General features: G+C 32.1%; 1 protein-coding gene across 1 annotated transcript; it reads right to left on the reverse strand.

The window, feature by feature from the left end:
* Positions 1–836: 836 nt before the first annotated feature.
* On the reverse strand, positions 837–5,941 carry LOC146908283 (alpha-soluble NSF attachment protein-like). Its single transcript, XM_085724246.1, has 9 exons — positions 5,761–5,941; positions 5,461–5,510; positions 5,064–5,136; positions 4,897–4,976; positions 2,745–2,899; positions 2,470–2,629; positions 2,340–2,387; positions 2,072–2,152; positions 837–1,355 (listed from the first exon to the last, which is right to left on the reverse strand). Exons 1-9 carry the CDS (start codon positions 5,906–5,908, stop codon positions 1,275–1,277), a joined length of 876 nt encoding a protein of 291 aa, XP_085580372.1. The 5' UTR covers positions 5,909–5,941; the 3' UTR covers positions 837–1,274.
* Positions 5,942–15,464: the final 9,523 nt, after the last annotated feature.

Below are 15,464 nucleotides of genomic sequence, written 5' to 3' on the forward strand. Positions count from 1 at the left end.
TGAACACATCATTATGTTTGATTACGAATTTTTCCTAATAAGAGAATACTTTATATGGAGTGGCTATTGTTACTTTCTGTTGTCTTCATGCAACAAAAAAATAGACCATTTAACTTATATAATATGATGACTATGAATCGGTGGTTGACCTGTGTATTGAATGTAATGGAGTGTCATATTCTATCTAAGTAATCTGGTTTTGACCTGTCTAATGACTAAAAATTCATGTTTAAAGTGAATAAGTGGGGTGTCCGGAATTCAAACTGAACCCCTGCATTAATTATAGAATATCCTTACCAACTGAATTAAACTTGGAATTACTCCCTTTTTTTATCACTATGAAACGAAGTCGCATATGCATTGAGCACCAACCACTTGCGCTTGACTTTGGTGGTATGATTGGAACTACCGTTGGAAAATCAACATCCTATATGAATGCAAGATAGGAATATTTGCAGTAAATTCACAATAAATCCAACTTTTCCTTAGACCTTGCCATGAGTAATGACAGAAATTTTGTAGCAACAAGAAGCCTTTGATTATGCAAGTTTTGGTAGATAGTACAAAAATTTTATGAACCATACAATAGATTGATAAATTGTTAATCGTCTAAGTCAAAACCAGATTCAATGCAATGCAAAATGTATGTATATGAATGATATCAATAAACCACATTCAATTATTTTTGTGCTAATAATTACTTACATCTCTAAACTATTTAATTAAACCTTTTTTTTTTTGTTCTTCAAACTTGATTATTTCAACATTATATATGAAATTTTCACTATTTTATTATGTAGGTAACAAATTCTTTAGAAATTTAGCAAAAAATAAACTTTAGAAAATGAAACACTAAATACTTTTATACATATGAATTCATGATGAATTTGTGAATACCAAAAAAATTAAAAATACAGCTCAGAAAGATTTACCCATCTATTACTATATGTTGGGTATGACTCATAGCTTGCTGAGAAGTCAGAAGGTTGCTCGAGATAGTGGAATCTAAACACAAAAGTTGTGTCTTGTACTTGTATGCCGTAAGTTTGAATACTAGGTACAACAGCTGCTCTCCAATCAAAGACATAGACACAATTGGCCGAACTCCGTGATCAAATATCGTGTGTTCTCTATTTACGTTTTGGGTCATGCTAACACTATATGATCCATTGATACTAGTACAATATAATATCGATATCGATTCACATATCTTTACCACCGACATTTACAAAGTTGGAATAGTTTCGTTGGCCGAGAGTTCAATATTGATTTAATCATGTCAAATCATCCTCTTCCATCACTTTTGCTTCCAAAGCATCCTTAACTCTAGATAAAAGGGTTGACTTCCAAGACTCCTATACAAAAACAGTCACATGTGACCTTAAAAACATGTAGAATTTGATAGGACACAAGAGAATAACAATACAATAAGTCTCTTGGTAAAACAGAAAACATGTTCTGGCTACCTCTTGAAGACTACAAAGTGACCATTCAATTAAAAATGGAAGGATAATAACAGTTTTGAGATGAAAATGTGGCATGCACTAAATAAACTTTGTATAGTATGGACCTCAATGGACAAACTAAAAGTTGGACAAATTATTATTATGGCCAAGAGGTGCAAATAGCATTATATTTTAATTAGCAATAATCAAGTAGAAGATGCAATTTGGTATGATACTGCAATGATATTCTCAAATCTCCACGATACCGAGAAACATACACAAAAATGCAACTATAATATACATAAAATCATTGCAAGACATGCAGACGAAAAATGCTAATATTGTGTACTATACTTTGTAGTATGGCATGAAACACATGAATAATGTAATGGAGACAAATATGCCAAAATTATTATATGCATAGGAGAGTGGACAAGAAGGGGTAAGAAATGAAGATGTTAAAATTTATGAAACATTGACACGAACACTAGACACGACGCTAACACGTCGACACCAGTAACAATTTAAGAAAATGAAATGATCGAATGTAACCATATGTGTTGGAGTTGAGTGACTATTTTCTCCCCTCATACATATTACTTGGGTCTTTGGACAAAGAGACATACCAAGTGGGTTATGCTTTCAAACTCCTTGACAACTCGAGTAAAACTTGCAACATCTTCGTTATCAATTGATGCAGCCAAATCCTGAAGTTCGAGAAAAACTTTCAAATGATAAAAATAAAAAGTGATCAAGGAAAGAGCAAGAGAAAAGTAGTAAGCCATCCAAGCTAGTACTAAGACAAATTTTCTTATGGTGTTCAAGGGGGGCAAGGAGTTATTTCGAACAAACAAAATTGCAATGCAAATACGACAGGGGAGTTCCATTACTTACAGCCAAAAATTTGTATTCACGAGTTCTAGAGAATGTTGGATCCAAGTCCTATACTTGATAAAAGGAAAATTTGTCAAAAGTATGACTGTAAAGTATTACTCTGATATCAAGAAGAAACATGAAAAAGAACCTGATAGCGCTCTAAAGCGTTGGTAATTGCAACAATATCCCCGCGACAAAGCTCGCAAAGGCCAGAATTAAGAAGATATCCTCTAACTCCATATTTCAGTAAATTGTTGTTCAGAGATTGTTGAGCAATATCTTCATAAATCTGAATTGCCTTCTGATATCTGGTAAATATCAAGAAGATCAATATGATCCAAGACTTTGTGAAGACTAACCCACGTCTCCCTTAATCGGTTATTGAAAAATCGCATTGGAGAGACAGAAAGAGAAAACACTAACTGTTGAAGTTGAGCAGAAAATTGTGCAACTTTCTGTTTGCACTGGATTACAGAGGTTGTTGAATCCCCGCGAATATCAAAAAGTTCAGCAGCCTTCTCATAATATGATTTAGCCTGCTCGAAATCTTGATCAAGCTCATACAAATCACCGATTTCCTAAATCCAGAAAGACAAATTTAAATCCTTTCAAAGGGTTTGTTTAATCTCCTTATCAAAACTTCAAAAGTGAAAGATTTAACAGTATGGATTAACAATGAGGGCATAATACTAACATAATACATGTATATGAACAGTTGTCAGAATTGGAGGAATAGAAAACAAAGGCACATGCCAACAAGCTTCTCCAAATGTTTGGAACTTGGATGTGACGTAGTAGAGGAGGTTCAGACAATCACTTGGCTGCCTTTCACCTTCCACGATTTAATGTCAGATATGATGGCACAAACGGATGAGCATATAAGATAGTTTGAGGAAAATTTTGAAAACTTTCTGTTCAATATTAGAAATTCATGGACAAAAATTCATCACAGAGATGACCACAAAGGATCAGATTCAAATAATCTTGATATGGACGAGTACAGAGTACTGCACGGCAGTTAAAAAGTAAAACTGCCATCTTTTAATCGAGATGACCCTATTGGGTAAATCACTAAGGCAAATGACCCTAATTTTGAAGCTCAAAATATTATTAGTAACAAAATAAAAGTCAAAGCAGCTAAGTTAAGCATGGAGGGTGCTATTATCCATTGGTTTAACTTATTGAGGTAAGCAGGAGATGGACTTCTATGGGAGAAGTTGAGGTGGGAAATGGTGACATAGCAACAGTTGGAACAAAAAGATTCGTGGAAGAGTTTATAGAGGCATTTGAGTTTCTTTTATCACAAGTTAAGCATTTTCGACCTGATTTGGGTTATTTGTTGGCTGTGTTGCAACCTGAAATTAAGCATCTGATATAAACTTTTCAACCTACAACAAGAATTGAAGCTCTGCTCTGCAATTCGCACGCAATAAACAGCTAGAGAGAAGAAATACACTAGCGTTCGGAACAAGCTCATATTTGCATACAAAAACAAGGTCTTCTAGCACTATTTCAACACCATCAAAATGGCTGATGGGTCTAAGACAGAGAAATGGGACCTTTCACTGTTTCAAATGTTGGAACAGGCTCATGTAATGGGAGCTACAAGTGGGATAGGAAAAATTGAAAGTATTGACTGCGTATATCTTGAAATTTACAAAACATAAACTTCATTTCAATTTCAGTACATTCTAATAAAAGAGCGGAGAGAGATATTTGTATTTCTGGCGTGAAAATCAGAGATCTGCACCAATTAATGAATGTATGCAGAGAAAAGCAAGGGCTCATGCTTTAGGTGTTGAGAAAAGGTCCATCCCTTAAAACAATATGCAGAGAAACTGATAGAATTAGTGATCTTGGGAGATAATGAAGAATTCAACGATAGTAGCTATGGACGATGATGAAAATTTAAGATCCTATAGTAACTCTTGTCAGTAAAAATATATCTCACTATCTCAGTCTTTGAATATATGAGGTGTTGCCACTATAGTCCTTGAATTTATCATAATTTCAAAAGCATCCCTGAATGTATCTTTCGTTGGTCAGTTTGGTCTCCAATTGGGTCTTCTGTTAAGTTAGCTTGGTCAATGAAATTACTAACAGGAGACACATTTTAGGATGTTTTGTAATTTCAATACACTCAGGGACTGTAGTGACAAGGCCTCATACATCGGGAACAAGGTTGTTTCTAAAGACGCAGGAAGCGAAGGAACCAATCAGACAACATAGGAAACAATAGGAGTAAATGCCTGATGGTAGTTATCGTTACGAAATGATTAGTAAGTTTAATGACAGTTATTATGCAGTTAGGATTAGAAAATGATTGTTGCAGTTATTCACTAGTATATATTATTGTAGAATCACAAAGAAGGTAAAGAGGTTAATGTTGTTCAGTATTTTGGACAGAAAATACTCTATGTAAGAGACTTGGTCTCCAAGACAGCAATGCATTGCTATAATTTTTCGTAACATGAGAATTAGTCTATGGGATAACAGTTGCGTTGTTACATTTTCTGCAATTTTGTGTGATCCAATCCTATTTGCATCTAAGATGTGTACATAAAACAGAAAGTACCTTGCAATACTTTGCAGCCATAATGTGTTGACCAATTTCCACGAAGATAGTTACTGCTTGTTTTAAGCATGTAATACCTCCTTAAAAAATCAAAACAGAAACAAAAATAGTTATTAAGGTCATGCTTAATCAACAAATCTTAGCATTCAAATCTATATAATAAGCACCTTTTCTAGATGTTTTCTTGTAACAATGGGAAGCATCAACATAAGCTTTAGCAGCATCAAACTTGTTATCCAACTGTTTCACATACAATTCCAAACCATATTTACCATCATCATCATATATATAAACTCAACAGCACAAAATTCATATCTAAAGCAGTGTTGTCAATCGCGGGTCGCAGAAAATAACAGTTTATTCAAATTCTTCTATGCTACAGATAGTGCTATAGTCCCTATTTGACAACACTTTGTACTAAATTGTATATCACAGAATAGTAACAACAGTTTTTAAAATTCCGTTATGCTATAGCGCAACTATATCCGCTATTTGACAACACTGATCTAAAGTATGAAAAATCATAGTCTCATAAAAAACAAATGGAAAATCATAGTAATGAACCTTCATATGGCATTTTGCTGATTTGATGAAGATTGAACCAGCTTTGTCCCCTGAAACAAACCAAACCATTATCAACAAACTCACCCTTGAAAATTACCATAACACCCCCAAAGCAACACAACAGAAAAAGCTTGAAACTTTATAAATGCCCAAAAGTTCAAATGCTTAATTTGATAATCTATGCTTTCAAACAAAGTGAAAAATCATGACGGGTCATTTGATTATGATGCATGAAACCAAATTAACAAAATAGCAACTAAAGAAAGAAAAAAAAAGGTGGTAAGTTGAAGAGAAATGAACATGATTTTCCAAATTTGAATGATTGAGCAGATTTGAGGAAGAGTTCAGCTGCATCTTGATAATTGGAACCAAACAAGGCGCAACAGCAGAAGAGCTTTTTCTCAGCTTTGTTAGCGAGTTGTTGTCCCGTCGCTATGTGATCAGCCATTGGATTGCGAGTTGCAGCTGCAAACGATGCAATGAGGAGGGGCTACACATCATTACTAAAATATATACAAATTTGTATTAACTTAATAATTGATAATCTTATTCGAGACGTGTCTTGTTTGAGTCAAGATTTCGAACATTTGTTTATCATATTGTGAGAGTTTAATCCCTTGTGTTATTTTTAAAGATGTTATGGGTGCGAAGTATGTATTCCGATGAATACGTTAACCTTAACTGCTTTATTTTAAAAGAGAAATGATATTTGAACAACCATTTTTAAATAACTTTTGTGACAACTTTCTCTCTCATACTCTCATTGTACTTTTATTCTTTCTCTTCCTTTTTCTCTCTCTATTGTTATTGTCCAAGAAGAGAGGAGAAAAAGGTTGTCACTAAAGTTGTTTGATTTTAGTTGTTCAAATATCACTCCTCATTTTAAAAAACAGGTTTTAGTAATTTGAAGTTTTGATCAGATCATTAGTAAAGTATAATTAATTGTTTCAATTAGATTTTGAACTTAGTTTCTCAAAATATCCGTCATAAACAAAAAAATATTCATCATAAAGGATTGAATAATTGATTGGTATAATTTTTGTTTGTATAATTTTTTTTTTGGATTAATCGAATTTCATATTATTAGACCATTATCAAATGATTAAGACAAAAAAGTAGGTTTGTTGTATTATTTTGGTTCGGCTCTTGGAATATTTTTATGTTTAAAGATTATGCACATGTGAATTAAATCATATTTATACGGTTATTTTTCACTCGTGATATGTTTATATTTTTTTAATTAATAAATATGGATGTCGCATGACTAACAATGGATGGTTTATGATTTAATACAAACGATAAGAGATTTTAATCCCATTAGCATAGTCGAATGTTCGATTTCTAACTCTTCCTTAGAAAAAAAAAAGTTTCAGTTTGGAGGATAGAACTTTCCTTATAGACCTCAACCACAATCACAAATTTCCCAACGGAAATTAATCACATAATTTTGAAATGTTGTTTTTTTTTTTGTGAAGGAACGTGATGTTGAAACTTCTACTTATGATATGGTAACTAAAAACAAAACATGTATGTTGCATGACATTATTGCTTGAGGGTATTATAAAAATCATAGGGGTTCTTTTAGAGGAAAAAAATGATACATAGTTTACTTTAAACTCGTTTTTTTAAAAAGTTCAATCTATTGAAAATAGATTGACTGTAATATGATTAGTTCGAGTTGAAGTTGTATGTATTAATTAATTGATATGATATGAAAATATGCTAGGAGTCATGATGAAGCACCAAAGGGCATTGTATTCTTTATAGTTAAATAGAAGAAGCAAAGAATAAATGTAACAGGAAATATTCTTATCTCTTCGGTCTTACTTGCTTTACTTCTAAACAATAAGAGAGGTGGGAGGGTTATCTAGCCTTTGTGTATCCTAAATGCCACCTATCTAGAGAGGTGGGAAAGTTATCTAGAGTTACTACATAAGCCCAATTCTATCCTTAGAAGAGGTCAAGTTTATTTTATATATAGATATAGACTACGTAGAAAATTGACAACTTTTTCGATACAAAACATGTTTTAGGGACACTGAATAAGGTGTTCAAAGCCCATCTCAACCCTCCATTCTATCAAACGTTTACCCGACCTCTACACCATAAGGGGCATTACCGTCATGATGCGCCTTCTTGTAGCTACGAGGAATCTATAATATTCATTAAAGTACCCTAATGTAAAAATAGGAACATAATTCTCATTCTAAAATAATCTTTAAAACAACACCTTAAGACGTCACTGGTTTGAGTATCAACGTGTCTTTGCAAATACACTAGCTTGTACCGACAAGGAAAAATCAACAACCACCGTTAACAACCATAACTGCCCCGTAGCAGGTAATATAATACAAACAATTTATTTGCTAAGTATTTTTAGTTTTTTAATATTCGTTTTTTCTAGATTTCATTTAAAGAATTATAGGGTAACTTACCCACCAACCAATAAAAGTAAGCCTTTGTTAGTAGGATCATTGGTAGTTTGTGAATGACACTTTAAAATTTAGTTATCCGGCTAATGTTTAGTGGTTGGGTAAATTATCCACCATTTTTATATGGATAACCTAAGTGTCATCTTTTATATTATAAAAATATATATTTTAAAAAATATTTTTTTATTCTTTTGAAAAGTTACTAAAACATTACTAATATTTATTCGGTGATAAAAAATGTTCTACAAATTTGTTAACAATGGCTAATCGTTATAATTTTAAGCGTGATGATCTATTTTGCCTTCGCGAAAAATTAAGAGACTCAATTTAGACCTTGAAAAAACTTAAAGCACATTTTAATCATTAAAAAAGATAGAAAGATATTAATTCTATATTATTAGAGTGAATATGCTTGTTGGTACTTGAATTTGTAACCAACAATCAAATTGATTCTCAAATTTTCTGAAATAGCTTAATAGTCCTTCAATTTGCTTAACTTATATCAAATAAGTCTCTTTTTCAAGTTTGGCCGATAGAAACGGTGATTTGTGACGTTATACGATGATGTGTCTTTCCATGTCACCTTTCACATATGTAGGAGGGTTTATTTCGATCATTTTTTTATGGCAGTAAAATTGACTTTATTTCTTTCTGCCCCAAATTATATACATCTAAACCCTAGATTCTTGTTCCTTCATTATTAAATCTAAAATCCCTAATTTTCTAATCTACCAAATTTCTTCAAACTCAAATAGAGACGATGAGTGGGGATTATGTGTTTATGAAGTTCAGAGAAAGCATTCAAAGCAAAAGTTCATCTTCAACTTCCACGGTTAACGGGGGGCAACATTAGAAACAATATAATGCTAGTCTAGAGTGTTGGTACTCGGGAAGATGTGTTGTACAAAAGGGCAACATGACATCCCCCCCTAAATCCACAATGTTATCATCGTAATAAAATATCAATCTCACAATGACTTTTGAACTTCGAGAGGTTACCTTCTTCTTTTAATTATGCAATCAAAAGATGATTTTAGATTTTTATAAGATGAATGTTTAAGAAATACTTGAGGAATACTTTTTTTGTTGTAAATATGCTATGATAAAAAGACCTTGAAATTATTCGAGTTCATCATTACAATGAACAATCTAAATCATATTCCATTCTTTTGCATTAGAAATGCAAGTCTAAGGATGAGAAATTCTCTTCTGTATCAATATTCAATTTCTAGCAATAAATAAGTGTCTCACTAATATGACTCTTTGTTTTCATTGTTTTCATGCTAAAGTAACCCATTAAGAACGAATTTCAATTTTTACATCCTAAAAGATTTTAGGCTATTCTCATGCTTCAAACTTTTTGTCTAGCTTTACATTTCCAACAATTTTCCTTCATTCTCATTTATCTGAAAATTGCCGAAGTTTTTATAAAACATAATAAATCTAGATTATGTGTGTTGAGGCAAAATCCCTAATTAATTTTAAAGATAACAAACATCGATGATTAAAGGATTAATGAACTTTGATTAGTTTCTTGGTATTTAATTTATGTTCTTGAGTGTTTAACTAAGACATAAACAAAGTATAAATCAATCCAATAAGCAAGCAATTAGAGGACATTAAGACTTACGAACTCAGTCAGAGTTCAGAAAGTGGGACATAGTTCAGAAGGTTCAAGATAGTTCAGAAGGTTGTTCATATGGTTATCAAGAACAAACCCATAAATTCATGAACATTATCAAGAACATTCAAGACTCACGTAACATAAATAAAAGCCTAGAAAAGTACATTGACTTACATCAATCAAGGAATAAAGACATTTATTTGGATTAAAGTCAAAAGGCATCTTCAATGTTCATATAAGACTTATGAACATTTGAAGTACAAAACATTAGGAATATTCCTTCATTGATGTTTCACTATTAGGATTTAAATACATCAAATGAGATTTTACAAATCATCCTAAGTAAAATAAAGGAACATTTTGAAGTGCAGAAAGTTTATTTCCAGCATACAAGCGCATTCACGCCATGATTTGTGATTTTTCTTTTCTATTTTTTATATTTTCTGAAGTACGAAAAGAAATTCTTAATGTCTAGGGGTTTTCATTGTACGCTTATTATTGGTTAGTTTCTTTTTGCCGGCGGTTAAGGATACCACTACCCACGCTTCACTGCCTTCCCGAAGGTGAGAGTCTGGCTTTCCAACGACGACTGTTGTAACCAATTTTGTATATATCTTCGTTGGCTATTCAAATAAAAAAAATCTCTCTTTTATGCGTGTTTAGAGATCATTTATACTTTTCAGAGATAAGTTGTACTCTTCAGAACTAACAAAAGCCATTAAATGGAATAAAACTGAAAGTGAATAAATAAACCAGTAAAAATTGCAGAGCAAAAAGAGACCAAATAAAGAAAAAACCTTAAATTTCAAGGGATGGAGTAAGAGTGTATGACTTTGAGTGTTTAATTTAATGCAATATTTTTCTTGAAATGTAGCGATGACAATGGTTGAATGTTGATTAGGTTCCTGCAAAAAAAATTTAGGAAGTGAAAAGAAAAACGAAAAAAAAAAAGGTTATATAAGTGCAGACATTCTCGCTAAACTTCGTGCTAGAACTTTTAGTAACTCGATGATTCTCAACAATCCTCTGATTGTGCTTCAGCTAGTCCTTCTTGCGGATGCCATGGGAGTTCCATACTTGGTCTCTTTTTCAGTTTTCTTTTTCCTTTTTTTCTTGTTTCTCTTTTAGGCTTATTTTTCTCATTTGACCAAAAAAGAGTGAAGATTTATTTCTCCCCTATTAAAAATTAAGAGACACAATTTAGACCTTTAAAAAACTTTAAGCACATTTTAATTTTTCAAAAAGATTGAAACATATTTATTACTATATTATTTGAGCAAATATGCTTGTTGGTACTTGAATTTGTAACCAACAATCAAATTGATCCTCAAATTTTGTGATATAGCTAAATAATCCTTTAATTTTCTTAACTTATATCAAATAAGTCTCCCTATCAGATTTGGTCGCTAGGCACACTGACGTGTGACACTAAACGGGGATGTGTCTTTTCATGTCACGTTTAACATATGCAGGGACTATTTTGATAAAAAAAATTTGTGGCAGGAAAACAATTTTACTTGTCGTTGACAACTTTACTCCATTTGCCCTATTTCCTTCGTCCTTAAATTATACTCCCTCCGTTTCAAAATGAATGTCGCTTTAGCCAAAAAAATTTGTTTCAAAATGAGTGTCGCTTTCAGTTTTCAATGCAATAATAACTTTTTCTTTTCAATTGTACCCTCCATTTAATACTCTGCACACTACTTCCAAAATACTTACTTTTAAAACTAACCAATAGTTAATAAGGATAATTTGGTAAAAAAACCACTCTCTTTCTCTTAATCATTACATTTCTTAATATGTGTGTAAACACCTAAAACGACACTCATTTTGAAACGGAGGGAGTATAAATTTGAATCCCTAGATTTTTTTTCCTTCATAGTTAAAATCTGAAATTCATAACTTTCTAATCCACCAAATTTCTTCATGCTCAAATAGAGATGATGAGTGGAGATTATGTGTTTACATTCAAATCAGAATTTCATCTTCGACCTCCATGGTTATTGGGGGAAACATTATGAACAATATAATTCTAGACTATAGTGATGGTGCTGAGGAAGATGTGTTATACAAAAGGACAACATGATATCTCTGCAAGTGCACAATTTAATCATCGTAATAAAGTATCAATCCCATAGAGACTTGTGAACTATGAGATTACATTTTTGTCCTAAGTAGGCAATTAAAAGATGTTTTGGGATTTTTATAGCATGAATGTTTTAGAAATACTCGGGAAATATTTTTTGTTGTAAATATGCTATGATAAAAACGCCTTGAAATCACTGGAATTCATAATTACAATGAGCAATCAAAATCACATTCCTTTCTTTTGCTTTGAAATGCAAGCCTAAGAATGAGACATTCTTTTCTGTATCAATATTGAATTTCTAGCAATAAACAAGTGTCTCAACAACATGACTCCCTATTCTTATGGTATCCATGTTGGTGTGACCCAAGACTAAATAATACATGAATTCTTGCTTATATTCATTAGTTACAAATTTAGGAGTGCAATTACACAATGATCATTCAAGTTCCAAAAGAAAAACCACCAAATTGAAGTCCTTGGCAGTCATCCACTATGGCTGGCCGTAAGAACCTTATATTTTATGACTCACTCATTTGACCCACTCCATCATTTGGTGACGATTTTGAAACTTAATGCTGCAAAATATGAAGTGTTGATGAGCTAAAACCCACCTTTTGATCAATGAAAGTGGTCTTGATTGGCTTTGATCTTGGTTTGTTCCAAATTGAAGTTCCATATATGCAAGGGTTTTCCACCAATTTGCATCATTACCACATATAACTCTTGAAATTACCTATTTATTCAATACAAAAACAAAAAACTGTAAAATGCAAATAAAGCTTAAATAAAAGTACTATTTTAGTAAATAAAACATAACTAAAAATACTATACCCTATTGAATTATCACAATACACTAAAGTTTTTTGCTCAGGAAGAATCCTATAACAGTTTAGGGCACCCCCATCCACGCTGTTTTCTCCACATTAAATGTAGGTTTTTGCCACTTCAAACGATCTTTGTGATCCATAGAAGTACCTAGGGTATGAGTTAAGAAAACTCGAGGTGTGTTTGTGTTGTGGATAAGCATCATACACAAGTTTATATGGCTTAAAAACTTGATACTTATGTCTGATGCCTATGCACAACACAAACACAAGCTCCAATTCTGTATCTTTCTCTCACGCAAAATATTTTACAACCATAAGTTTTCTTCATTCATACCTATTTACTTCTATGGATCACAAAGATAGCTTAGAAACTTTTAATGTGGAGAAACAAGCATGGGTGGTGGTACCCATGAACAGAGCAAATTGATGATCCCTTCAAGGAGAAAATTGATGTAATAGATCAATCTAATTGTAGATCTCTCAGTTCATTGATCGAGCATAGTGAATATAACCAGGACACTACTCCCTTTTATAATGAAACATATAAACAAAAAAAATCCTACAAGTCAAATGTATTTGGTCTAAACTTCAGACTAAATACAGAGAAATAATTCTACACAAGCGTAAGTAACACGTCAACATTTACAAACAATAAATAATAACATGACACCTCATTTAAATTTTAAAAAATAATTTGAAAAGATAAATAAAACGAAACCGTCACCTTTTTCTCTTCTTTAGCAAACGTTTTACTCACTCATCTTATCCATTAACATATATATTTAGAGCAATGCTATATCTCTAGAAAAATAACATCAAGAATTCTTCAAGAATAAAGAGTAGCCAATCACAATGCACTATTTGCCACAATTCAAGGAGGTGTGGCTGAAAAATAGGAAGTGGACAAATAAATCATCCAATTAAAATTTGCCAACTGTGTCTTGAAAAATTCTTGAAGCTATTTTTCTTGAGAAGTAGCATTTTCCATATATTTACTATTAAATATGTAGTATCTTTTATATTGTGTGTGTGTGTGTGTGTGTGTGTGTGTGTGTGTGTGTGTGTATATATATATATATATAGGACATATCAAGTGAGAGGGATTTTAAAATGAGAGATAAGAGCATTTAATGGTGGCCCTTGGATTAGAATTAACGGGCAAGATCTTATTTTTCTTAAAGCTGCACATTCTCCTCTTTATTTCTCATCTAAGCGCGTGTAATGCATCTCCCTCTTCCTTTCTTTTCATTATTACTCTCTCTCTCTCTCTCTCTCTCTCTCTCTCTCTCTCTCTCTCTCTCTCTTCTTTCTCACACTAAAAATTCAGAACACAAGATGTTAAAACCATTGCAGATCCAGTTTCTTCAGTGACTAATTTGATACACGTGAAATGTGTGTGTTATCCCTTCAACCTTCGTTTTCTCTCTAGTATATCTTGGGCATGTTCCAGTTTTGAATATACATCATCATTTTTTTTTTTGGTAACAATATCCATCATCATAAAACAGTTGGTTAATTTCTAGAATGTTTGACAAAGCAAATGGATTTATGATTAATATCATTCCTACTCTAATGTAATTTTCAAAAACCTAAGTTGTCTGAACCCCTCTTCATCTTCACGTTTCTTCAAATCCAGTTTTGCAGACATGGATTTTTCATCAAATCCAAAAGACAACTGAAAATCCATTTATTGTTTGGCTTTCTCAATTAAAGAACTTTTCCCTTCAATTCCAGATCTGACGGGCAACCATGAATTTTCAATCAAGTTGGTATTCATTTATTGGTATCAATTTGATGATCCATTGTATTGGATTAGGATTCTATGAGATTTTAAAAGGCTTTTTAATTATGAAAAAGTCTTGTGGTATTCAATCAAGACTTTTTGCAACTTAAAAAAAGTCTTGTGGTATTCAATCAAGACTCTTTGTCATTTTAAAAAAGTCTTGAGGAATTCAATCAAGACTTTTCATCACTTAAAAAAAAGTCTCATGGTATTCAAAATCATTCAAATTTCAAAGGATTGTTTAATAAATTGGATTTTGATGGATTTTGTGGGATTTTGTAGTGTAATTTTAACAAGAAAAAGTCTTTCATGAAAAGATGAGATTTCTTGGGATTGTTTTTCATTTAAAAGTTACTATCTCTTTCTTCTCCCTTCTCTCTCTCTCTCTCTCTCCTCCCCCATCTCTCCTTTCTCTCTTCGTCTCTCTATCTCTCCATTCTCTCTCTCTCTCTCTCTCTCCCTCTCTCCTCTCTTCTCTCTCTCTCACCTCTCTTAGAAAAACTCAAACGACTTCTCTAATTTCAAACACAAAATGAGGGCTGACACAATATTTTTTTTTTGAAAGATTTGTAAGGGCTGTCATAATTTTAAATATGTACAATTGAATTTTGTGGGAATAACATTTTTAACAAATAAAAAATGTGTATGGAGAATAATGTGTTAAGAGTGTTTTTTAGTCCCTTAAAATCTCATAAAATCCTTAAAATTTTAAAATCAATAGTAAAAGAATTTTTTATTGGTTTTATTTTTCTTTATTCAAACGCTAGAATTTATTTGTTCATTATTTTTATCATTCACACTTGTAAGTTTGTTCTTTTTTCCCTAAAATTCATTGAATCCTTTAAAATTTTAAAATCCCATAAAATCCTTTGAAATCCTTAAAAGTCAGTGTGATAAATCCATTAAAATCTTGAGTGTATAAAGTCTTTTACATAAAAAGTCTTTTAAAATCTCACAGAATCAATACAATCTCACACAGTCTTTTAAAATCTTAAAGACTTTTTTATTAAAATAGTCTTTTAAAATCTTAATCCAATACACCCCCCTAAAGCGTGATTCTTTTTTAATAAAAAATTTAGAGTTGATTTAAATCAATTTTCCTTTGGCAACTAAGAACGAAAAGACGGAACTGAGGTCTGAGAGAGTGCTGAATGATTGGCTGCGGTTACCAGACTTAAGTATCACCATAAAGATTAATCTAAGGGCCACAATTTAACCCTCTCATCTCTCATATTAAACACTCCTCTCA

The sequence above is a fragment of the Medicago sativa genome, chromosome 7 (assembly GCF_051527215.1).
Source record: "Medicago sativa cultivar Bolivia chromosome 7, Bolivia_mono, whole genome shotgun sequence".
NCBI classification, from domain to species: Eukaryota; Viridiplantae; Streptophyta; class Magnoliopsida; order Fabales; family Fabaceae; genus Medicago; species Medicago sativa.

Bases quoted from the DNA above. Each gene is read 5' to 3' on its own strand.
- LOC146908283 (XM_085724246.1), bottom strand. From the start codon at position 5,908: ATGGCTGATCACATAGCGACGGGACAACAACTCGCTAACAAAGCTGAG. The intron at 5,137-5,460 runs GTTCATTACTAT...TATGTGAAACAG, and splicing joins CAGCAAAATGCCATATGAAG to TTGGATAACAAGTTTGATGC. The intron at 2,153-2,339 runs GTAAGTAATGGA...CTCGAACTTCAG, and splicing joins GTGAATACAAATTTTTGGCT to GATTTGGCTGCATCAATTGA.